General features: G+C 42.9%; 1 protein-coding gene across 2 annotated transcripts; it reads left to right on the forward strand.

Moving 5' to 3' along the window:
* The first annotated feature begins 963 nt into the window (after positions 1-963).
* On the forward strand, positions 964-26,020 carry LOC116297666 (ras-related protein Rab-29). Of its 2 annotated transcripts, XM_089034778.1 has the most exons (6): positions 964-1,164; positions 2,028-2,080; positions 2,196-2,211; positions 2,736-2,917; positions 23,301-23,422; positions 24,195-26,020. In XM_089034778.1, the coding sequence occupies exons 1-6, from the start codon at positions 1,047-1,049 to the stop codon at positions 24,334-24,336; spliced, it is 633 nt and encodes a 210-aa protein (XP_088890904.1). In that variant the 5' UTR covers positions 964-1,046; the 3' UTR covers positions 24,337-26,020. The 2 variants fall into 2 exon arrangements, with proteins under 2 accessions (XP_088890904.1, XP_088890903.1); XM_089034777.1 differs by lacking the exons at positions 964-1,164; positions 2,028-2,080; positions 2,196-2,211; positions 2,736-2,917 and adding an exon at positions 13,798-14,887.
* The last annotated feature ends 1 nt before the right edge of the window (position 26,021 follows it).

Consider the following 26,021-nt stretch of genomic DNA (forward strand, 5'->3'; position numbering starts at 1 on the left):
ATTTCAGCCAAGCTGAATTAGCCAGCAGTGCAGACGTTTTTAGTGTTGGAAGGAGCCAACACTAAAAACATCTGCACGGCAGGCTAAGCTGAATAGGTCTTCATTTTGTTCTATATCAGTATAAGGCAAATTGTACAGATACTCAAATTGCCTTAATTTGTTAGGCAGTTTAAAGACTTTAAACATAATTTTGTAAATAAAATATATTTATATGTGGAGAAGCAAAAGAAATTGAAGGGAATGCTCTTACCATGGTGTTTGTGCTTATAGTTAACCATTTGACAAGATTATCAAACTTAGGCAAGAAAGGGGGATATATATTTAGCCTCCAACGCAGATGTTCTTAGCAGTTTTCATGCAACAAAGAAGCAAGCACAACAACCCTAGGAACATCTTGTTAGACAGCTGAGGTTGGGTATCACCTCAGTAAAACTGGTAGGACAACAACTATACTTTATTTGCACCTGCATCGCTACAATATATTGGGATATGATAAGAATATCTAAGAAATAAGTGAAAGCTAATCAAGCTAATCAATAATAACCAAAAAGGTTAACCAGGATAATTAGCTTCTTAGGGAATTCGAAAACACAGGGTGAAAATAAATGAAAGTTTTAACCCCCACCTCTCCCCCCCCAAAAAAATATATTGACAAATAATACCCCCAGAAAAATATTTCTCAAACTCCTTGATCGTCTGAAAAGTTATGATACCCGTCCCCCACAAACCAACAAACCCACAAATTCTTTAAAAGAAAAAAGTAGGGCGTTTTTTAGAAATAACAGATTTCAAACCAAAAAGAAAATTTTGAATTTATCAAATAAAAATAATCAAACTCCCCTCCCCCCCCTCCTTCAAAATGAACTCCCCCTCCCCCTTTCAAAATGACCTTAGAAAGCGGAAGTGTCGACAACCAATGACTTCCGGTATAGAAGTGATTATCACGTGAGCTTCTGGGAAACGTTGACAAAGATGCATGGCGGACGGAACCTAAAGAACTCGTGACGACAATTATTATTATTATTATTAGATTTTTTTGCATTAGAATGTCAGAAGTGCTGTTCAAAGTCTTGATAGTTGGAGATGCTACTGTTGGCAAAACCTCTTTCGTGCAAAGATACGTGCATGGGAACTCAAGAAGGGAGTACAAACCAACTATTGGAGGTATAAACGATGCCCCATTAATGAATAGCAATAGAAATAAAGTAATGTGCCTTAGAATTTTCTTTAAAAATATTACGATTTATATTATCTTTTTTTCAGGATCGGTAATGTTTTTATCAACATGATAGCTCAATTTTGAAAGATTTTTTTTGGTATCTTTTTAGACGACAGGTTCGAATTTCCATTGGTTGAGTTATTTTACCTGCAGTTTAAAAGTTGCTATCGTATCATCACCATTATCATGTGTCATCCTTTGTCACAAGTACATACTACTACCAACCACCACCATCATCATGAATATTATCATTCCGTCATCATCACATCAATAACCTTCATACTGATCTAAAACATATTATCACAATCTTAATCATCATTATTGTCAACATCTTCAATCAGTGCTGTACGTTGCTTGGGATATAAGAGGTTTTAGAGCATCAGTTAGCATGGGTTACAAATGCTGCTAACTGTTGTCTTTCGCTGCTGTGAGTCCAGCAGGTTCTGGCTGCTGGTTTGAGCCCTGCAGTTGCCACATGTGAATTAAGTTTGTTTGATGTGTTGTTCTCTCCTATGCTACGAGGGTTTTCCTTGGCTTTTCCGGTTTTCTTCCTTCTTGAGCAATGTGTACATAGAACATTGAATGTCATGCATGGTAGGGTGTGAAAAGTGTCCCCAATTTGTGTGAAAGCGATAGACACCTAATAAATTGAAGAAATTCTTTTAAAGTTGCTGCTCTTTCCTAAACCCACTGCATGCCTAGCCTTTATTGGGGCATGTAATGTTCCAGTGCAGCCCAGTTTTGCTTGAGAATAGTTTTCTTCAATATTTTAAGCCTCTGATATATTTAATACATTTGATCTTTGCAGTTGATTTTGCCCTTAAAGTAATAAGAAAAGAAAACACTACAGTGAGATTACAGGTTGGCTTTTATTGATTTGGAACTGGCTATCATTATTTTTACATACTTGATTTTTGAATTTGCCATCTTTGTTTCTTTTTATCACATTTTCTGTGGGCACCTTTGAATTTGCAAGCTATGGGATATTGCAGGTAAGATTCTACATGTAAAGCATACTAAACTGAACACCCCCCTCCCATACTCCCCCCCCCCCCCCCCCCCCCCCTCCTCCCCCCACTCATCATCCAATAACATTATTATATTGGGTACATAAAAGAGAGCGAGCAAGAAAGAAATATGAAAACAAAGACAAGGAAGAAAAAAGAATGAAAGAGAGAGAGAGAAAAGACAAGAGAAAGAAAGTAGGACAAAATATGAGGACAAAATTAAGCAAATGAATTTATGCTTTAATAGATAAATCAAAATGGGGAGGAAAAAAGAAATGAGAAAGTAATAAATGAATGAATGAAATTATAAAACAAAATGAATGAGCAAATGGATAAATGCACAAATAATGTTTGAATAAATAAATCACAAGAGCAAATCAATGAAAGGAATGAATAAATATTGAATAATAATATATGGAAGAATGGATATTAGATAGACAGATGTATTACTGGTATATATCTCTGATTGACTCAGGAATGAATGTAATATTTATTCCCTTTTGTCATAGGCCAAGAGAGATTTACTTCAATGACTCGCGTATATTACAAAGGTGCGGCAGCATGTGTCATTATGTTTGACTTGACCAGTCAGCAAACCTTCAATAGCACCATTAGATGGAAACAAGACCTGGACAGCAAGTGTACTTTACCAGGAGGAAAGAATATTCCATGTATTCTTGTTGGAAATAAGGTACCATACTTAGGTTAATAGATCCCTTGCATGTGATGTCAAAGTACAGTAGCTCAATAGACCTCTTCGGCTTGGGGTAATGTTTTCCCATTTCAGGCCACGTGTCATTCCCTTGAGAATAAGATTTTTTGTTTGACCTGTATCCAATATGTGTCTTCTTGTGATCATGTGCAACCGAGCACAAACCTTAAACAAAGAAATGATACTCTATGGAATGGCATGTGGTCTGAAATGGGAAAATATTACGTCAGAGCCGAAGAGGTCTATTTGGAGGACAAAACCAAAAAATTTCAATCTTTTGAGAATTGGAAACTTATTGTTATGTCCTCCAAACTGAGCTGCATTCCGACATACTGTAAGGGGGTCTACACTTGTTGTAGGGAGGCTATGATTGGATGATATAAAAGACTGCTGTGCAAAATGTAAAAAGTGGGGGGCAGGCTATAATCTTCTCCAATCTCTGACCCCTCAGTGGTCCCTACTGGTAAAAGCCTGGGTCACGTTAATGTACGTATATAATGGACCCTTCTCTAAATTACCTTGAATGCAAGGCTAACTTCATCATCAATCGTCTACTTATCGTATTGTTATTGTTTATCGTCCACCCTCTTCAAATAGCTTGCTATTTAATGATGATTTCACTACTCTCTTGGAACGACTGGTTACATCTTCTGGCAAACTGGTAATTTCTGGAGATTTTAACTTTCACATCAATGACACTAAAGATAATAATGCTAATCGCTTTATGGATTTACTCGATTGTTTTAATCTGACTGTCCTTGATCCTGTTTCACCTACACATAAAAGTAATCACGTTTTGGATCTAATCATTACAAGATCTGATGAAAAATCTGTGACCAACCTTACTGTACACGATCCTGTTTTATCTGATCATTATGCTGTTCATTGTATGTTATCTGTAAACAAGCCTCTACTTCAATCAAAAAGCATTTCTTATCGCAAGCTTCGTGCAATAGATGCTGATTGTCTCCAACAAGATATTATGAACTCTGCACTATATCAATGTCCTGCTACTCAACTATCTGATTTGTGTACTCAATATGACTCTGTTTTATCGTCTATTTTAAATAAACATGCTCCTTTACGTTCTCGATCCATCTCCCTTCGCCCAAGAGCTCCATGGTATACTGACGAAATTCAAATTAATAAAACAAAGCGTCGTAATCTAGAAAGACGTTGGCGACGTTCCAAATTAGAGGTTGACCGTGAATTATATGTTGATCAATGTAATGTTGTTAAAAAACTGATTTTTGATGCAAAAATGAATTTTTATTCTAATTTGATTACTGATGCTGGTTCTAACAGTAATGATCTATTCCGTTCTATTGATCGATTGCTACACCGTATACCTGAGAAAAAACTACCAACCTCAACTTCATCCACAGATCTAGCTAACAATTTTGTTTACTTCTTTAAAAACAAAATCGTTAACATCAGAAATGGCTTCGTTCCTACGTCACATCTTTCAAATGATTTCTCTTATCTGGATTCACCTAAACTGGATTGTAAAATTGATTCATTTTCGCCTATCTCTATTGATGAATTATCAGCCATTGCGAAAAAGATGTCATCTAAATCCTGTAGTCTTGATCCTTTTCCTGCAAGTCTCCTACTTGGACATTTTGGTGCATTACTGCCTACTATATGTGAAATCGTTAACCTGTCACTTCAAACTGGTGTTGTTCCATCTTCTCTTAAAGTTGCTGTTTTAAAACCGTTACTGAAAAAACCATCTCTTGATCATGAAATTTTTGGAAATTATCGCCCTATCTCTAATTTAAAGAATATCTCCAAGATTATTGGAAAAGTCGTTTCCCTTCAGCTAAATGATTATCTGTCTCTGAACAATCTCCATGAACCATTGCAGTCTGCATACAAAACATTTCATAGCTGTGAAACTGCTCTTCTTCGAGTACAAAATGATATCCTCCACTCCATTGACAATCGTTCTTGTGTTGCCATGCTACTCTTGGACCTATCTGCTGCATTTGACACAGTTGATCATCAAATTCTTCTAGATCGTCTCCATACAAAATTTGGCATTTCTGGCATAGCTCTTCAATGGTTTAAGTCCTACCTCACTGATCGCTTTCAATTTGTTTCCATTGATGATTTTTCTTCTGAAGCCCTTCAACTTGATTGTGGCGTACCTCAAGGTTCTGTACTTGGTCCTTTGTTGTATCTCCTTTATACTTCTCCAGTAGCTGATATCCTCCGAATACACAGAATGTCTTTCCACCTTTATGCTGATGACACTCAATTATATATTCCTTTCTCCTGTAATGATGATTTGTCCCTTAATGATTCCATGAATCTGATTGAAAACTGTCTATCTGATATTGATGCTTGGATGACTACAAATAAATTGAAACTAAATAAAGGCAAAACTGAATTCCTGTTATTTTCTTCAAAGCACAGCCCACAGTTAACTCTTCCTTCTCTTCAATTTGGTTCTGATGTGATAATGCCCTCAATGCATGCTCGGAACATTGGTGTCATATTTGATACGCATCTTACTTTGGTTCGTCATGTGAATAATATTTGCAAGTCTTCTTTTTATCATCTCAGAAACATTGCTAAAATAAGAAAATACATCTCTTTGAAAACAACTGAAACTCTCGTCCACGCGTTCATATCCTCCAAACTCGACAACTGTAACTCTCTGCTCTTTGGCTTACCAAACAAACTCTTAGATAAACTACAATCTGTACAGAATGCTGCTGCCAGAATAATCACTCTTTCCCATAAACATGACCACATTACACCTATCCTCGTTAATCTGCATTGGCTACCAATTGAATCTAGAATCAAATATAAAATCCTATTACTTACTTTTAAAGCTCTTCATGGCCAATCTCCTATCTATATCTGGGAACTCATTTCAGTGTATAAACCGAACCGTAATCTTCGTTCTGCATCACAAGTTCTTCTATCAGCACATTCTTATAATCTTAAATCTTATGGTCATCGCTCCTTCTCTGTGGCTGCTCCTGAACTCTGGAACTCACTTCCAATATCTCTCCGAAATGCATCAAGTCTTGCCTCATTCAAAACTGAACTTAAAACTTATCTCTTCAAATTAGCATATTCTTTGTAAATAATTTTATTTTGTCATTGTCTTTGTCGTTTGTTTACTAGCGCTTAGAACAGATTTGTATTTGCGCTTTATAAATAAATATTATTATTATTATTATATTATTAACATGAAAATATAAGAAAATTACACTTTTTCTAGATTACATTTAAGATACTTTTGAGAAGGGTCCTGAATAGAAAAACACATACTCTATATACAGCACTGCTCACCATAATAGGCTCTTCCTTGAGATATTCTTGCTCCATATGCAGTTACAAAAAATCCAATATTTACAAAACGCAACTGTAGGTGGATTTTTATGGAGGGAGGAAACCAGAGAATCCTTAGGAAATCCCTCATAACAAGAGAGAACAACACATCAAACAAACTCAACTCACATATTGATGTGGGAAACTTGTAGGGGACACTATGACCTATTCTTCCCCCACAGGTACTTTTTTTTCTGTAGGAATCTTTAAAAATCAATCTTTATAAATTAATCAACTCACATATTATTCTGTTCAGTTGAGAATCTTTTGGGGAGTGATGGTTATAAAATTTGAGAGTTTTTTATTTATTTATTTGACAATATTTATACTGGGATGTGTATTTTTAAAGTGAATCAAATTAATGTCTTTATTGAGCAGCAGTAAGGGGGACTCGCGGTCACCATTCGGAATCGCCCGGGGATTACCTGCCCCCACGTAACGGCGCCGGCCGCGGGAATTATTCGAGCCAACTCTACGGACTTTTAGGCAAATATCCGATTTGTCCACTTTACCCGTACCAAACCCGTAGGCAGTAAGGCGGACTCGCGGTCAATGTCAAAGATTTACGGGTTTTACAGGCGGTTTAAGGAAGGCGCCGGCAGCGGGAATAAGCCGCGCGATAAGTCCTTACTGCTGCTGTGTTGGGAATCAAAGATATCGCAAACGGAGGTTAAAATATCCTTTACATATAGATGGACGCCATCACAAGCATTCGAAATAAAACTGTGCGCCGACTGCGAACTCAGGTGTTGGATCGCCTGGATGCTGACTTTGCCTTCACAACATTTATGGAGGGAGATACGGACGAGACGATGACAGAAGAAAGGGCTGAAAGAATAATTAACTTAATACCCGAAGGTAACTACCGGTTGGAGCTAACGTTCATAAAGTATTTAGACGGCGAGTGGATGATAGAAAAGGGGCGCAATCCTATCAGGGCGTCTGGTAAGAAGGACCTGTTTGTCTTAAACGAAAACACACGCCCGGGAGCATTGGTAGGAATAGACATGCTGTTCTACGAGGTTGCTTACCCGGTTACCGTAGTCATTTACGGTGCGTACGAGATAAAGACGCCAGACGTTAAGAAGTTGAAACCGATGCGACATCCTGGTAACTGCGTAGGGAAGTTAGTAAGAGAGTTCTTTGAAGACTCCTCTCGGGGCGGTAAACTGACTTTAAAGAGAAGAGAAGCCATCAGGAAATGGGAAAAAGATACTAATAGGACCGGAGGGTCGATAGATAACATCAAGAAGTTAGAAACGGCGCTGGAGAGGCGAATCCATGTGAAAGATATCACCGACGGCTTTATTTACTCCGGAACACACAAATATGGGGGCCGCGGTGCGCCTATAGTCATCTACCAGCAGAATGGGCACGCCTGGCGCGAACTGCGGTTCCCAAGAAAGAAGGAAACGAAGGTCTATAAGAAGTCACCATTGGCAGAGTTAACCCATGAGAATTCCATTTGGTTGATGGATTCAGAAGGAAGTCAGTTTATGACGCAAGACGGCACTTTGTATCGACCCGAAATTGAACAACAGCGCATTCAAAGTGCCTGTGAGACCTTAGGGGAAGACTTCTCTGATGAGGTCCTTAGCAGTCGCAGCTTGGACTTCTTAGCCGCAAAGAAAAGAAATGGATGGAAACCTGCCCCAAAAGAGTTCGGAGACATAGCCAAAGCCTGTGTAGAACACGGTCACGGTGGTCTGTGGAACATGGAGTACGACAAAGATGAGTATGTGTCGCTGGATATGAAACACTGTTACCCTGCAAGTTTTAAAGGTCTAGGGGATTGTAAGGAATATTACGACCGTTACGGACATCCAGACTCCCAATTCTTCCGCGTTTCGTTAGACGGTCACTACGACGCCCCAGCAACTGGATTCGTACGATTAACGTCTTGGAAGTTGGCTAAAGACTTACATCCCATAATTTACGCGTGGTACGGGAAGCATCTACAAGAGAAAGAATAGATACCCGTACCTCTATTGAAGTTCTTTGAAGAGTGCAAGCTTTTAAAATACACGGCGCATGAAGCCATACTTTGTCATGGCGCCTTTACGCAATGGCTCCCAGAACACAACCCCACAGCACGCGTTGTCATAGGAAAATTCACGCAGGGCGCTAAGGAGGGCGAGAAACACATGCAGCGACGCCTGATAACAGACGAAGGAGAGTTAAGCTTCCTTATTAAGCGCGCCCACGAACAAGGAACAATGGTGTCTGTGGAGAAATGGGACTACTTCATAGAAGGTCAGAAAGAACAGAAATGGAATGCACTTTGTTACTACCAAGACCACAGGCCGCAATATTACCACCTGCGTGCGAGTATGTTAGCATATGCGCATATTAACCTACTTGCGATGCTCCTACGGTTTGACAAAGAGGACGTTCCGCGCGTAGCCACGGATTCCTTGTACGTAAAGCCTTAAGTGTTAGAGAAGATGAAAGAATTCTACACCGAAGATGAGTTGGCGGAAAGTGGTCAATGGCGCGTTAAAGATGAGGAGATAAAAGCATGGACAGAACGTGTAGAATATCACGGAGAACATCTTTGCGGTAGCGTGGAACCAACCGGGGAGCCACTGCCTTCGGTTGCCGACCCCATTTCCTACCAACGCTTCTCTTACCTCTACGGTACAGGAGGCAGCGGTAAGACTACGCGTGTGTTAGAACTCTTTCCTAAGATAAAGGTGCTAACGCCAACGCATCGTTTGGAAAGAGAAATCTGCGAAATGGGTTACGACGCGCAGACCTACCACAGCTTCTTCCATTGGAATGGTCAAAAGTGGGTACCAGAAGCCATCCACGACATGCCTCCGGTGATACTTTGGGATGAGATTTGCACCGTACCTTTGGAAATCCTCAAAGAATTCGTAGAGTTCCTTCGCGGGAAATGTCAAGTAATATTCGCCGGAGATCCCTGCCAGCCTCCTCCAATAGCCGGAGAAATGCCCCACGAATGGCTAAAGGGGTTCGTAGACTACTCTGAAGAAATTAACGCCGACTACCGCAGCAAGGATCAAGTAAGGAACCTGAAAGCGGAATTAAGGGGCCTTAGTGACGCCGACCAATGCAAAACACTGCGCAAACGCGTACGAGCGAAGAAATACGAGGACTTCCTTTACACATGGCATCCAAAGGATCTGGTGCTGAGCAGCAAACGCGCAGCACAGTCTCGCATACAAAAGGATTTGCTAAATATACACCGAGAGCGCTTCCCTACGCATCCCGTACCTGTTTGTTATAAACCCCACGACACCCGCATGCAAAAAAGAGACGTCTGGGTACCTGGTACCGACATCCAACTGCAGAACGCGGTAACGCATGACAAAGCCTGGGTACCCATAGAAAAGGTGGAAAAAATAACCTCCCATCCAGATTGGCGCTTAAGCTATTGCATGACAGTCCACAGCGCGCAAGGGCTTACCATAAAAGAAACCTTATGGATCATAGACCAGCGGCTGTGTTGGAGCAACCTTATCTACACCGCCGTAAGCCGCGTAGAATATGCCAAACAGTTGAAAAGAGCCTGGGGTCCGCAATTGCGCTACGATAAGACCCCAGAGGACGTAGCCAAAGAGAATATCGCCAAGAAACTCCTTCGCTACAAGCGGCACGACGAAGAAAAAAATATGACGTTCGACCTATGCGCGGACGACGTCTATAAGAAAGGGGCGCGGTGTGCCAAGTGTAACATACCTCTACTATGGAGGTTTGACCCAAATGACGATCAGCAGTTCTCCGTGGATCGTATAAATAACAAACGCGGGCATTGCAGAGGCAACGTAAGACTGACATGCCTAGAGTGTAATCGGGCGCGTGGAGCAGCACTACTCTGAGTCTTTGGGGACTATGAGCAGCTCTTCCATGACAAATCCACGACTTGGGCCATTTAGGTAATACAACACGGGTTGCCCTTCCTTGGTGACGGACTTTGAAATCTCATACGTTTCCAAAGACCAGTTAGGATCCGTGGCTCTCTTACTGCCACCTTCGAGTTCCCCCGGCTGATAGAGGTATCTGACCACTATGTTGCGGGGTAGCTTTTTTTCCTTCAGTCCGACCGCCCTCGAACTTCTGACGTAGGACTTGTGCTCCACGTGTTTCTTTTTTATGGCATCCTTGGGTTTTATCCCCGTAGCCCTGGCCGCCTCGTTGTTCAAAGCCGCGACGACCTGGGGGAGCCTCTGAGTCTATTCCCTGTTGCGTTTGGAGGGATCTTCCAGCTCTTTCCAATACTGGTACCCAAAGAGGTGCTCAGCCAGGGTCTTATTGAATCTTTCGACAATGCTCTGACCCCTGTGGTACTCTGCTTCGGCTCTCCTAATCTTAGTGCTGTGGTCTTTCAGGGTCTTAGTAACCACGCCCATGAACTCTGTCCCCGCATCCACTTGCAGCAGCTTAGGCCATTTCAAGACGCGCTTATAAATCCTACCTAGGGCTTCTGCGACTTCCCCAGAATCCTTGCTGGTCATGGGTTCGGCGTCCTTATATCTGCTTGCGATATCGACTACGGTCAAAGCGTACCTATAGGTCTTCTTTCTCACCTTGTCGTGCGGCAAGAAAAGCAAATCCGCCTGATGAACTTCATTGGGGGCATTTACGGTAAAGCTGGGCCTGGGAATGTACTTGGGCACGGGAAGATAAACCTGCCAGAGGGTTTGTTTTCTTAACCAGTTCTTAGCCGTTTCTTCTGATACCCTGGCCGCGGTCGCGAGTTTCTTGATGGCCGACGCTCCTTTCCAATAGCCTTTAGGCCCATAGTAAATCCTTTTAAGTTTGTCCTCTACGCGGCCCATTATATGAATTCCAGGACGAGATTGATCTTGCGTCCGTTGAAATCCACCGTCTTTCCGTCCACTTTAATGGTGATGTTTATGCTTTCTACCAAATGAGACAAGTCATAGCTCGAAGAAATGGGGGTGTATTCTACTGGGTCAAATGGATTACCTTTGGGTAGAAACTTGGACATAAGAGAAGACTTTTCTCCATTGTTGTAACTATGGACTAAATCGCAATAGACTTCGTAAGAGGATGCGACTTTCCATTTCACAGGTATGGCTGTGTTGGTAATCGTCTTGCCTGAGGCACATAATAAAGATCCCAATGGGTCAGACTTTCCAAAAGTCATTGAATAATTTGACATATTATGTTTGAGGGTCATTTCGTGCGGCAATCCTGTGGTGAGAGTATAACCGTGTTTTGCTAATTCCTTGGCCAGTGTGATTGGTGTGTATTGTCCATCGCGCAGCAATACGGCTTGATAGTTGGATCCTCCTGTATGCTCAGTGACTATGCCCCTAATCAGGTTATACCAAGAATTGTACAAAGAGCAACTTATGAGCCGAACCTTATGGGCTTTAATGGGGGGATTTAAATAAGTGGTAAAGTTATTTTTATCGCTTTCCAAAAAGACGATCATATATTTCAGGAAACACAGTTTCCTTCGTTAGAGCAGATACGCCAAAGCTACGCCTCCTGCCAGCCCTGCGACTCCTACGAAGACCAACTCATTGTCTTTTTGTTTCTTAGAAGGCTGATAGTAATTCTTAAACTGAGGCTTTCTTAACCCCGTTAATGCCGCGGGGTGCGCCTGCGCATAAAGCTTAAAGGCGTAGTCTGTATTTTCAAAGTTCTTATCTGCCTGCATTTTGTCTTGGTAGTTCTTGTCCAACCAATCCCTGTAAGCTTGTCTTTTTTCATTCCAAGCCGCCACGTCTCGCTGATATTTCTCCAGCGCTAAATCGTGCCTTTTCCTCTCGGCGGCTAATTCTCCGCTTTTGTCGCCTCTGACTAATCTATCCAAATATTGACCACCATAATTAGCTCCAGTGAATGCTAAAGCTGCAACAATTCCACCTACGACCGCGCTAGCCATTATATATTAGAAAATCACAGGGATTTTCACACCGTAGGTAGGTACTTTTCCTTCCGTAGGTAATCCTTTACCATGATAGCCCCGCCAACGGCAGCGGTCATCTTAGCAAAATTAGCGAAGCTCTTGCTTGGGTCTTCAGTAAAGTCTTCTTTGAGCACTTTCTTACCTACCCAACCAATACCCGCAACGATGGAAGTAATGATAGCTGCTTCTTCAACAGTTTTCAATAACGCGGTTGACATTATATTACAGAGTGAGAAGGTTATCACTCCATTACGGGGATCCTACTTTTAGGTGCGGGTTGAGGCGTCACGGGTGTGTGATATGTTGGTGGTTCTGCCTTTTTCGTTGCCCACCATTGTAAGTAAAGGCTGCCTGCTGCTATAGCAACTCCTAACGCGCCGATGACGTACCCAGGATTAATAAAGGATTCCTCTTCTTTTTCCTCCACCTTTTCTTCTTTCTTTGCTTTGTTCTTCCTGTTCATCTCCGCGAGCTTCTTTCCGGCAGCGACTCTGCCTGGAGATTTAGCCTTGGTAATCTTTTGCTCCTCTTGGGGCTGCTCTACTTTCGACTCTGGTTCACTCATTTATATCTAAGGACTTGAAGGACTTGATAAGTACTTAAGGACGACTTGGAAATAACCTGGGCGCGACCTGACCAAGTACTTAGGGATGACTTAACTAAGTACTTGAGGCGACTTGATCAGGTACCTCAGCAAGTGCCGCCTGGAAGACCTTTTCGACTTCTCTGTCCTTCTTGAAGTCCTTCCAAGAGGCCCCAAAGGTGCCCGCAAGTTCCTTCAAGTCGACATGCTGAGCTACGTGAAGTGCCGCAGAGGCGACTGCCATTAACTTACCGCACTTCAAAGACAACCACCCGCAGGTTATCTTAAGTTCTTGCGCGATGACATAGTCCTCGCTAATGTCCTTCCGCAGTTGCTCCACGTCGTCTATGGGCAGCGCGAGTCCAAGCAATTTAGTTGCAAGTCGGATAGCGGAGTCTGCGACGGCGTCCGTGGTCTTACTTGCAAGGGCGGCCTCGTACCTCTTATGGAACTTCTTAACTTCCTCGTCGGACAGCTTATTAACCTGCTCATGGGTAAGTTCCTTGCCTATCATTTCTTTACACTTCCCAGAAGACACAAGGATGTTAAGTTGTTCCTTAAGGTTACTTTCGTCTAACTGTGTGGGGACTTCATCTAAGAGCTGCTCAATGTCCATATACATTAGGAATCATAGATTCCAACCGTGTAGGGAAACCTCAAAGAGAAGATCATCTTGGAATGTTGGTGCGTCTTTAAATGCCGCATGTATTCGTGTAACTGTTCCTTGGATATCTCACCGCCGTAGTCAGAGAGAATGGTTTCCAGATCACTACGGCTCGGAGTATAAAATACGACAAGTGAGCCTATGTTTTCCCTAAAAGGCTTAGAGACGCTGGTAAGCTGCTGCGAGAGCAACCAAACGCTGATATTGTCGTGTCTGCCGCTAAAGGCAAGCTTCACCAACTCCGAAGTGCGTCTTTTTACGTCGTCCCCGCAGGCAATGTCATCCAGTATGAGGAGTGTCTGTGTATCTTTAGGGAATTGCTTGTGCCAAAACTTCAAATGGCTGGATAACTCGTTAGGGTCTAAGATATCTACGAAGAAGTCGTCATCTTTCACTCCTATACCTTCCCAGGTGCGGTTATTCACGTAGGTGGGGCAAAGCAGCACTATGTAGTCAAAGCGGTATCTAAAGGGTCCTAATAGCTGCTCCACGACGAATTGGGTCTTTCCGCAGCCGGTGGGTCCTACTATCAGAGCATTGCAGGGAATATGGTTCGGATCCATTATATATACGATGGACCCAGTGGACGCAGTAAGAAGGATTGCCACCGACGCAAAAGATAAAAGAGACACCATAGAAATGCAAAGGGAGGAGATCGATCGGCTGAAAGAGCGCGTGCAGGAATTGTATGATGAAATGTGCGGTCTGAAGCGCGCGGAGAGGTTTGGTGCGCTTTTGACGATGGCCGGTTGGGCAAAAGAAAGCGTGCAGGACTTTATTAAGTATCCCTTATAAGGGTTAATAAATTCTTATTATATAATGAAGTGTAAGGATTGCGACAGGGAGTTCAGTAGCAAACAGGCTTTGCAATATCACCAAAAAAAGAAGGTATGTTTTAAAGAGGTGGATAACGTCACCACCTGTGGCACTTGCAGCCGGCAGTTTAGCAGCAAACAGGCGCTGCGATATCACGTGGAAGGAAGGGTGTGTTTGAAGTCTAAGGAAAGACGCTGTGCTGATTGCAATCGGCTCTTTAGCACGCCCCAAATGTTGCAATACCACCAAGAAAATAGGGTGTGTTTAAAGGATGTGTGTGCGCGCTGCGATGAAGGTCTCACGGACGCATGGCATCAACATAGATGTCGTGGTAATTATGATTTGGATGTCGTATGCGAGGAGCATGGTGATATCGCTGCGAGATGTTGCCCAGTGGAAACCATAAGGAAGTTAACTCTTCGTAAGAAAGAAATAGACCAACGCTTTACGGAGTTCGACCGCGCCGAAGGTACGCGCTGGGAGAACGCAGAGTATTGGAGTGCGCCCTGTGACGCGTGTGGCGGCTTAAGGAAAGGAGATGATCATATCTGGCAGTGTTTGTGCCCGCAACATCGTCCCCGCGGTTTTAAGGAGTACTTGGATCGTTTTGATGATTGGCATGCCCAAAACATGGAGGTAAGGAAAGCCCGTAAGTAAAGTAGGTTTGCGCAAAGAGTCTCAAAATGCACTCTTATATTTATTAATATTCTTTGATTGTTTATTAAGAATAAAAGAAGAAACATTAATAAATATAAGGACCCCTTTTGTAGAAGGTATGCAGAACTCAATAAGAAAAGAAGAAACATTAATAAATATAAGGACCCCTTTTAAAGGTATATGCTAGCCTACGCAGCCGCCTTCTTAGGAGGATTCCTGATCGCCCTTTCAATATATGGACTGTATTACTTGCGAACCACCTGCCGACTGCATTACGCCCCCAAAACCGCGTAAAAAATACACCTGCCTTCATTGCGACAGGGTATTCTCCGAAGGATCCTTTGTGGGGCATTGGTGCTCCGCGGATCCTAAAGCGCAGCGGACTTTAGCAGACGCGCTTAACTACAAAGAGGAGATGGAGTGACTCTTCTTTCAATGTCAAACTTCCATCGGCCATTTACCTTACCATAGCTGCGTAAGTGGGTGAATTCCTCGCCCTGAATTACGTACCGCACGCAATCCGGCGCCCAAAGGGAATATTCCTTGCCTTCTAAGTCTTTGAGGACTAACCGTAAACGGTCAATGTCTTCGAAGACGACGTAATTTTTTATTTCGTATGCTTTACCGTGGACAAGATCACGCCAGTGAGTCAAGCTGAGCTTCATTATACCTATGGAATATCTTTAGGTGCGTTTTCAAAGTGGCGTAGGACTTAAACCGCTTTACACAGCCCTTACAGGGAATACGAATGCCATCCGCGTAATCCATCAGGGCACGGCAGATAATGTCGTAATCGTTGCTAACCATCGTTAGGTAACCATTTACGTCAAGCTGTGAGATTTTCTTAGATTGCTTCGCGGATAAGACGCCGTTTCCTTTTGGGGTTTTCAACTCAATACACAACCCGCGGTATTTCTTATGCGCATTTAGGATTAAAAGGTCGGGTTGACCGGCTTGGTAGCCTTTTCGCCAGCAGGTTATTCGCTTGCTGTCTGAATCTTGAAGTTCGCCAAGACCCGGCGCTATGATGAAATCGGGGTAAAACCTACGTGTGTAGTCGACGACCTTCGCGTGTAGGTCGGCTTCATTTTCGATCTTGAATACTAACTTGTTTGGGCCGCCAAACCGCCTTTCTATTGCATATTTACCCGTTTTCCTTAGCGCGGGTAGGACTTCCTCAAAGACCCAATCACGAAACTCCACAGCTTTGGGTAGTTTGGAGCTAAATATCAGTTCGTACAAACCAGGTTCGGATATAAACACGGCATTTGGTTGCGTAGTAAAGGAGCGGTGATTCGCAGCCCCTTGTAGATCAACCCATTTTTTCTGGTATTTCTCAGATACGTGTGCTCTAATTGCATCTCTAGGGCGCTCATAGCCCAACGCCAAAGCCACCTCCTTTGCTTTGAAGTACAAAGTTTCGCCTTGCACTATGCATTGCAGTTTGGTGTCGTTGTTTTCAAATACGCGAAGCATTGTATATTTAAGAAATATTTTAATATGCAACGCTCTTTAGCTGATTCATTTCTACGCTCAGTTGCGCGTCAGACACGACGAAGACGTAGCAGTTTATCCTATCACCGTCGCTCGCACTGGTGTTCTTGGTGCGCTTGATCTCCAATGTTATGCCATCCTGCGTATTTACTAGACGTAAACCCTGACCATGTAGGTCTTCGTCGTTAATGGTGCGCATGTCAATCCACAGCGCATATTTATCCTTAAAGAATTCCTCGGGACTTACCTGGTCGCCAAACTTGCGCATTGCCTCTCTGTACACGTCTGCGGGCTTTATCCCCTGGGAGTAGACCTTGTTTGGAACGCCGTTAACGCTTACTCCTACGTTAGTAATGTTGGGGTTGTGGAACGCTTCGGAGTCGCGCTTACCAGCCTCGTAGGGTTTGGCAAACACCAACATTAACCCCGTGAGACTTCTTCGGGGGAGGTTAATGCTTTGGTTGATAACCTCATCCGTCTTATCCAGGAAGCTGAACGTCTTATACATCACTACGTGGTCGTATAAGAATGCCTTCCCGGAGCTGTATTCCATGCCAGCGCTACGGGCCAGCTCTTCGCTGTACACCGTTTCGTACTGTAGCTCTAAGTTGGTGATAGAATAGGGATCCACGGCTCCGCTAATTGCGCTGTCCATTCCTCCTATGACGTTCGTAGTGTCCGCCAAGGTTACTTCAAACTGTAACTCGGATAACTGCCTGGGGTAGTACACACCATGACTCGTAATTACTTCGAAATCCAAAGGGATAACGTACTTGCTACCATAGGCGGTCTTTACCCTTGTTGCGTCTGCTACTGCGGTTGCTCCACTGGAGTCCGTAGGCGCGGGGTTAGTATCGCTGCGAAGCTTACGAAGAATAACGCTTCCAATTCCCTGCTCTATCTTTTGTGCACGGTCAAAGGCTGTTAGCCACAGATCCTTATACGTGGTGTACAGGTCGTACCTATTCAAATCCAAGAGGGATTCCCCTGCGAACTTGATTCTCATCTTAGAAACGAGGTTCCTACCCACGTTATTGACGGTATAGCGCTTGTCCTTGGTGGTTGGTTGTATTGCTAGGTCAAACCTTAAAGCCAAGGTACCAGGAACCAATACTAGGTTATCCGTTAGGCGGGGCACGCCTACGTACAGGGTTTCCCCTGGCTTTGCGCTGCTGGGGGTAAAGGTGACCCGGTGAAAGGTGCGTTCTGCTTTCAGTCCGCCAACCTGCTTAGGTAATACGTTGGGACTTAACTTTGAGCTTATCATATATAATGGAAGTAGAAGGAACGGATCCAGACTTTGACCCCACCACTGAGGAAGGTCAGGCTGACATTAACGACGGTGACGAAGAACCGCTGCTTCCCACCCAACAAGTCGACGATTCCCTAAGGGATAGGATTGCAAAGGCCTTAAGACATCCCAAAGCACGCGAGTACACGTTTCCGCGTGAGCACATAGAGCTTCAAAACATGGGCGAGCCGGAAGCAGCCGCGCGGGAAACCGTAGAGTGGGCAAAGCAGGAGCTAGAGCTGCGCTACGACAACTTTGATGCTGACGACGTAAAGCTCACGGAAAAGGGAAACAAAGTCCTCATAAGCGTCCAAGACTTAAGATTTCCCGACAAAGACCGCTGGACAAAACCGCAAAACCTCTTTGATGAGGAGGGTAACGTTAGGGGTGACGTCTTGAGATTAAGAGGCTTTCAGCGTGCTACTAGAAGCCTGTTAGAAAGGCTGCACAACTTAACCGAAAGGACCAACGCGGAAAAACGTGCCGCGGATCTGCAAAGGGAGTTAAGAGAAAAAGATGTAGAATATGCAAAGCAAGGTCAGCTACTTGCCGATGCTGAAAAGAAGTCCGCCCATCAAGATGAAAGAATAAAAGAAATAGGAAATCAGGTGGATCAGGCCCTGCGCGAATTAGACAAAGCACGGGAGGACTTAGGAGAAGCCCAAAGCTCTGGCGCCTCCGTTGAGGCGCTGCGAGAAACGTTGGAAGAAAGGGAGGAGGAATACATGAAGCAAAACCAACGACTCGCCGACGCACATAGAAGGGAGGTCGAATTCAAAGACCAAGAAATAAGGGAGCTGGTAGACCAAAGAACCCAAATTCGACGTGAAAGAAATCAAACTCAAAGGGCTCTTAACCTCGCCCTGCAAGAGTTGGATCTAATTAAAGACGATACCGATAACCTACAAACCACCATAGCCGGCTCTTTAGTGGAACGGCGACGGTTAATGGCTGAAATCAATACTAAGGAGGAGCAAATCCGGCAAAGAGATCAGGCTATCGAAGACCTGGAGGGGCAAATAGAGCGGCAGCAAGAAGTAATCGAGGACCAAGCTCGCTCCGAGGAAGAAAGGGAGGCGGCCCAAAAGGAAGTAGATACACTCGAAATACGCCTTGCGGAATTGCGGGCTCAAAAGGAAAAACTGGAAAAGGAGCTGGGGCTTACCACCAAGGAAAAGGTAAAAAGAGCCCTTTTGAAGTATGGCGTTCCACTGGCATTTGCGGTCGCTATTTCGAGCGTAGTAGGAGTTATCTTGTCCACGCTTAAGGCTACGGGTGCAGGCGTAAAGAAATTAGGCAATGGGCTGACGGACTTAGGTAAAAAAATGGCAGCAAGCATTCCGGGCTTGCTTGGTAGTGTTCTTGGCCTGGCACTTAGAGCCGGCGGAGAACTGTTGAAGTTCGTGGGGAATAACATTTGGATATTAGTCGTCGCTATTGGGGTGGTACTCCTGAAGAAGATGAAGGGTTGATCTTATCCTTGTGTATTACTGGTGGCTTATCGTCGTCAGGCGCCCGAGGCGTCCTCGACTGGGGATAAGTAAAGATAGTATTCGCACCGCCTTGATAATTTGGTATCAAGGGTATGGCAGTCATGGTGCTAATGGTCTTATGATTCCAGGTAGCATCCACCACGCTGCCCTTTGACGTCGTGGCATTAAATACGACAAAGCCTTTATAGCTGGTGCCTGGGATGACGTCGCCGGGACGAAGTTGAAGCTTCGCATATTGACAATTGACTATCATATGAAAAGTCACCGGCGACTGGTTTTCCGCACTCGATGTCGAAGCCTCATACGTGAAGTGTGATGGGTGCCTGCTATTTACCTTTTTCCTATATGGTAAAAGTGGGGCGTTGGCCTCATCTACAATCCTAAACCCAAGATTACAGCTATTCCGTAGGTTAATGTTAAGGGTACACATAACCAATCCTAAACCCCCAACCTTTACCCAAATTCCGGTATCGTGCCACTCATCCCCCTGGTAGTAAATCTCCCCTAAGTAATAATGGAAGTCTTCTTCCTTTACGTGCGGGTTCATATATTTCAGCAAATAAATTTGCTTCTAGAGACTAAGCACCGTAAGAGTGCTAATGGTCTTGTGATTATAAACCGTATCTCTCTGATTTTCTATACTATTTATGCAAACGCTCCCGGTGTCATCTACGCGCATTTGCAGCTTTACCTTCCCATGGCAATCGGCAACCATGTGGAAAGTCCAAACCGATAGATTTTCGGCGCTGGCTGGGTTGGGCTCTACGGAGAAATGCGCAGGCTCCCTGTTGTTTGTCTTATTTCTCATAGGCTGCAGTACGCCATTCTCATCCAGGAACCTAAAGCCGACGTTGGCGTGACTGCTCGTGCCAATGCAAATACTACAAAGGATTAACTTCTTTCCTGAGTAATTCAAATTCACGGACATGCCCGTGACATCAACCCAAGATGCCTGGTTGTATTTTTTCTCGCCTGCGTAAGTCGTATAGACACAATCTACTCCAGCTACGTAGGGGTTGTTCATCGCCATATATAATAGCTCAGACCAACACCCGCGGCGGCTAAGCCGGCTTTTAGTAAGTTATGGTCATATTCCTCAGGTATCGCAGGCAGGACCTTCTTTTTGGGCTTCTTCTTTACGTTCTTTGGTGCGGGCTTTTCTACGTGCTCCTTCTTAGGCTTCTCCACGAAATGGGGGATGCTTCTAAGAGTGTCAGAGTTCACGTCATTCACCCCAAACTTCATATCCTTGGTTGCTCGCTGAAGTTTGTTGTTATAACCCACGACGGAATTGGCGTTAATAACCAAATTACTTGGCATTAACCAACAACCAGGTGACAAAGCGTAATCCAGTCGCACTTTAGACTGCTGCACTGCAAGTTGATATCTCTGCACCGACTTAGAGATCTCATTCTCGATAACAGCGCTTTCGAAGAGGACAAGGAATACTTGTTGCGTTTCCTGTGACGCACCGGAGGCATCTACGATGGGGCTGCGAGTGCTAACCTGGGCCCCTAGAATGCAGTAAACAAAGGCTTCGATGCTTCGATTAATCCTTGCTAGGTTTTTCAGTCCAATGCCCTTTGCGGCAAAGAAAGGCGCCCAAGGATACTTTTCTTTGCTTTCTATGTAGTAAATTAAATTACCCTTCGTTCCGCTGCCTCCTAAGTCCGAGAATTCGTAAGAGCTAGGATACCCCATGCCCGGCGTTTCTATGCTGGCACCAACATACGAAGCATAGGTGTAAGTCTCTCCTAAACCATGGGCGGTACCCTCTTTGTTACGAAAATCGGGGTTGGTAAGCTTAAACTCATTCCTTAATCGTTCCCATGCGACTTTGTCATATTTGTTATCCTTCGGGTTAAAGATAGTGTCACTAGGAAGCGGCGCTCCTAACTCAAACAATATCCTACGAATAGTAAAAGCAACATGAAATCGCAGGAAAGGAATATGGAACATATCCGCGGCTATACCACATCCTTTAGTAGCAGCCCAGACGGCAAAGTTTAACTGCTGCGGCCAATACCGCATGTTGGGACCTGATAACCATTCTCTGGATTCTTTCCCTGAGGTATGTTTCATGGCAGTTTCTCTAAAGATGTCTCTGACCTTTGTCTTGAAAGTCGTAGGACCCACGGGGATTTCTAAGGAGGTAACCATCTTAGCAAAGTCATTCGCTCCACCTTTGTTGTCGTAAAATGGGTAATTCTGGGTTGCCGGCAATAGATTTTCTGGAAAATTAGGTTGCCTTTCTTTATGCTCGGGTTTTGGTTGTAAAATCTTAGGATGCTTTGGCTCCAAGTCCGCATTGCTGTACATCCTAGAGCCGTTATAGTAAATACCATCGGGCCTTCTTTCGAACTTACTAGGGTCTGCATGCGGAAACATCTTCCTAAATGCTCTCCAATTCCAGTAATCCCGGTTGTCGTGATGTGGCTGCTCCTGTATATCATTCCCAAAAGCGTCGTACATTAGTATATATAATGGATGTTATACCATCAGCACCTAAGTTGTACCCAGATGTTCCCTATACTACACCTAACGAACTAAACGCTGAAAACTTTCGTTTGAATAAAGCGAACTTAATCTTGGCTTACTTGGAAGGGCAGGCAAAACACTACGAAAAAGTCCGAAAAAAGTACGTCAGAGCCCGGAGTACGCTACATAAGATTGCGATAACTTCAGGATCCATATCTGTCGTGTTAACGGGCTCCGGCGTTGCTACTTCGCTTACTGGGCCGGGAATAATCGTTGGAGTTCCTTTGGCCGGCGTTGGGGCAGCTTGTGGTATTATTTCTGCTGTTGCTACGGGTATTATGAAACAGTTGTCAAGCAAAATATCCAAGCATGACACGACAATAGCTCTGTCAAGGGCTAAAGTAAATACAATTACCGATCTTGTCTCAAAGGCTCTGCGTGACAGAAAGATAGACGACGTAGAATTCTCGCTTATTCTGACCGAAGAGGAAAAGTATGAGAAATTAAAGACGGACATAAGGAATAAAAAAACAGTCGTAAAAGATCTTTCCGAGGAATCTCGCAAAAAGATCTACCAGGAAGCGAAAGAAGAGCTTCAAAGAAAGCTTGCTCAGTAAATATTTACTTTGAAAAGAGCGTGACAGGATTTCGTTTACATATCGAACGACAGTCTGGAAATTACGCGTAATCTTATGCCATAAGATTTATGCTAATTCCACTATCTTCTTGGAATCCATCTCAAGAGGGGGTGGTTGGGGTCTATTTTGTAAAATATTTCGTAAATTACGTCAGGATAATAAGGAATATCCTTATCCAGCCGACAAAACATCCACTCGGCTCTGCTCATATCAGAAACTTCGGGAATAGAGTTACCGGTAATTTCAGACAAAAGATAGGGAATAGCTTTGTAATATTTCCCTAGTTTTAATTTTTTCAGCGTTTTCCGTAGACTTTGCGGGGTTGGCTCTTCTAAATGGTCTATGATTTTCTTCTTTACTTCGTCGCTTAAATATACCGGATGTAAACCTTGGATATGACTCATCCAGTCCCTGAAGTATTTTATTCTCTTATATGGCGTTTTCTTACGACCTCCATTGGCGTAATACTGCTCTCTGGTAGCATTTGGTACGGCATTACGAATATTCTTACCACATTCGTAACACTGTGCTGACGTGTCGTCTTCTATTTGCATTTTCTTACCACAACACCAGAAACCCTTGGGCTTAGGTATGTTAACTTTGGATCTTAGGCAAATTATACAGAAGTCATTGGTGAACTTTTTACATTCATGCATCGTATATATATCGTACATTTTTATAAACACTTATCTTTGATTCCCAACACAGCAGCAGTAAGGACTTATCGCGCGGCTTATTCCCGCTGCCGGCGCCTTCCTTAAACCGCCTGTAAAACCCGTAAATCTTTGACATTGACCGCGAGTCCCCCTTACTGCCTACGGGTTTGGTACGGGTAAAGTGGACAAATCGGATATTTGCCTAAAAGTCCGTAGAGTTGGCTCGAATAATTCCCGCGGCCGGCGCCGTTACGTGGGGGCAGGTAATCCCCGGGCGATTCCGAATGGTGACCGCGAGTCCCCCTTACTGCTGCTTTATTGTAATATTATTATTGTATTCAGAGTGATTTGACTTCAAGACCAGTTGCCAAGGAAACCATTGACAAGGTCTGTAGAGAATATTCATTCTTAGGATGGACAGAGATGTCAGTAAAGGATGATAATAACGTCTCGGAAACTATGGAGTAAGTATGACCAAGCTAAAACCAATTTGGCCAGTCATCATGACCGGCCACTGGCCAGCCGTTATTTTAAGCCCTGCTTTTCATGGTGTTACCTGTATTTACAGCAAAAATTGTGATTTCACAAACAAATATTGTAGATGTGAGATTGGCACAGCTGAGCAAGCTGACATGTTCCAAGAGGTATTTGTATCAGCCATGCCTCTACATCTCCCTTAGCTTGGGGGTTAGAAAATAATCAAACTCAAACCAAAGTTTTAAAGTAGTCAGTCTCAATGCAACAGTTTTTGCTGTAAAAGTGAAGTATTCAATAATGAGTGTGTGTGTGGTTGGGCGGGGGGGAGGGGGGGAGTTGGTTTCATAGCTAAAGTGCTACCAGGATGCACATTCATATAGTTTGCAGTGCTAGTGGCTTGGAGGGCTTTAGCCTCCTTGATCTGCAGGCATTTGAGAAAGCGCTGGGGGAGAGGACAGAGAAAAGAATGGAACGGAGAACATTGGAAGAGTTGCCTCTCTCTTCTCAATCTCTCTTCATATTCCTTGTCTCTTCAGTGGAGGAGCTAGACTAGGAAGGCTGTAGCCTAGCTACGTACCCCAGTCCCCCTCCCTCTGGCCAGGTAGCATTCAGGATTAATGTTATTGACTTTGCATATCCATTTAAGGCCAATTTGTCTCACTAAAGTAACTTCTGTACTATATACTATATAACTTGACTTCTATAATAGTGTTCGTTCTTGAAATTTTATTTTTGTTCTTTAATTTGATTCTATTTTAGCTACCTTATCAATGAACTTTTGCAAAACTATGAAGCCCAGTCTGAGGACATGATGGATCATACAGATGCTGGTCAAGGAGGGTTCATTCAGCTATCCAATCAGAAAAAAAATCCGTCAGAAAAACGTTTATGTTGTGATTGAGATGTCTGACTAGATTAGGCTACGAAATTATAGTTTACCAGTTTACATAATTATTGAATAGAGACAACAAAACACTCCAAGAACTTCTACAAAATAACGAAGCTAATGAAGAATACAATAGGTTTGTGGTAAATGCAAAAGGACCTCATACACCTGAAATGTCCAATATACACTTTTCTCCTTTCCTTTTTTGCAAGGGGTTCAAGCCTCATCTGGCCCATAGAATGTTCACATGAAAACAAACATGTAAACAAAATTTAAATGACTAAAATATCCTTCTTTTCTTGTATCATTTCCACCACTTGGAACTTCATTAAGCAAGGGGAAGCATGGATATTTGCTGAATGTAATTAATGATATAGCCAATGCTGTACAGTGCTTCACTAAAACACAATGAATACAATGTCAATGACATCCTTCCTCGTTTAAGTAAAAAAATGCTAAACATGGCCTCAAAATTGGCTAGCAAAATGGACTTCATGCTCAATTAATTACATTCTCTTGCAATTCTTTGCTGTCTGATCACTTTCCCATTTTTTATAAACGTTTAGATACTTCAATTTAATTTCTTTTTTGCTTAATACTAGAGTAGGGCTTGATTTTATGTAGAATTTTCATGTTATACTGCCAGCGAATGTAGGATATTATAAATTTATTTTTTTACTTTCCAACTGGTATAGGACATTTGCATGATGGCATCATTGACCTCTACTACCAGACTTCCTTGCACACTTTCTTTTGTTCAGTTAATTAGCACCAATATTGTCTTACTATTCTCATGAGGGAATACAAATTTGAATAAGAAAGAAAGTTCATGAACCATCTTGGTAGAGGAAGTCAAATGATGCCATTATGCAAACATCCTATTGAAAGTATCATGTTTTTTTAATGCTGATTTGAGGCCTTTAGTTTTAGGGCCCTGAGTAAAATATGATTATCTTTAATCCAGAAAAAATTGGTATTTTATGAATCCATGAAAAACAAGCTCTGCAAAATATAGGCAGCGTACATACACCAACATGCATGGGTCTATTTTATTTGCAACTACCGTAACCTGGGCCACTTACACCAGTCTAGTTATAATTATAGGTCTACAAGATTAGACAAGAGAACCAATTAAAATGTAGAATAGAAAAATACATTCCAACTTTGGGTAGTGGACAACGGCAGATCCAAGGGGGACAAAAGGGGGCTGAGGCCCCCCATCCCTTCAGCAGAAAACAAAACAAAACTGAAGAATTAGATGCTTTTTTATCGTTTTCCATTGTGTTGACCAAAGAAACTCAATTAGCCCCCCCCTAAAATTGTGGCTGAATCTGCCCTTGGTTGAGCCAATCAGAAACCTGGACTGCACGAGAATTGTAATTTGATCCCAATGTCACCCGTAAACAACTAGATAGCCATTGTCATTATTTTTCTTGTGGGATAAAAAGATATGTCAAAAGACTATTATTTTCTGCTGCTTTCTGATTGGAATGTATTGTTTTTATTATACGATTTATAATCTGATAATTTTTTATCAAAAACTTAGATAGGTATGGGAAAAATTTTTTTTTTTTAATTTTGGTGTCTATATATAATCAATTGTAATTAAATATTATAAAATTAATTACTGAGAATAAATTCAAATATCATGAAAATGTAAAACAATGATTGTACAAATAAATGATATTTTCTTCTCTTCT

The sequence above is a fragment of the Actinia tenebrosa genome, unplaced genomic scaffold (assembly GCF_029948245.1).
Source record: "Actinia tenebrosa isolate PJP-AT-01 unplaced genomic scaffold, QUT_ActTen_1.0 PGA_scaffold3__52_contigs__length_22856419, whole genome shotgun sequence".
Classification (NCBI taxonomy): domain Eukaryota; kingdom Metazoa; phylum Cnidaria; class Anthozoa; order Actiniaria; family Actiniidae; genus Actinia; species Actinia tenebrosa.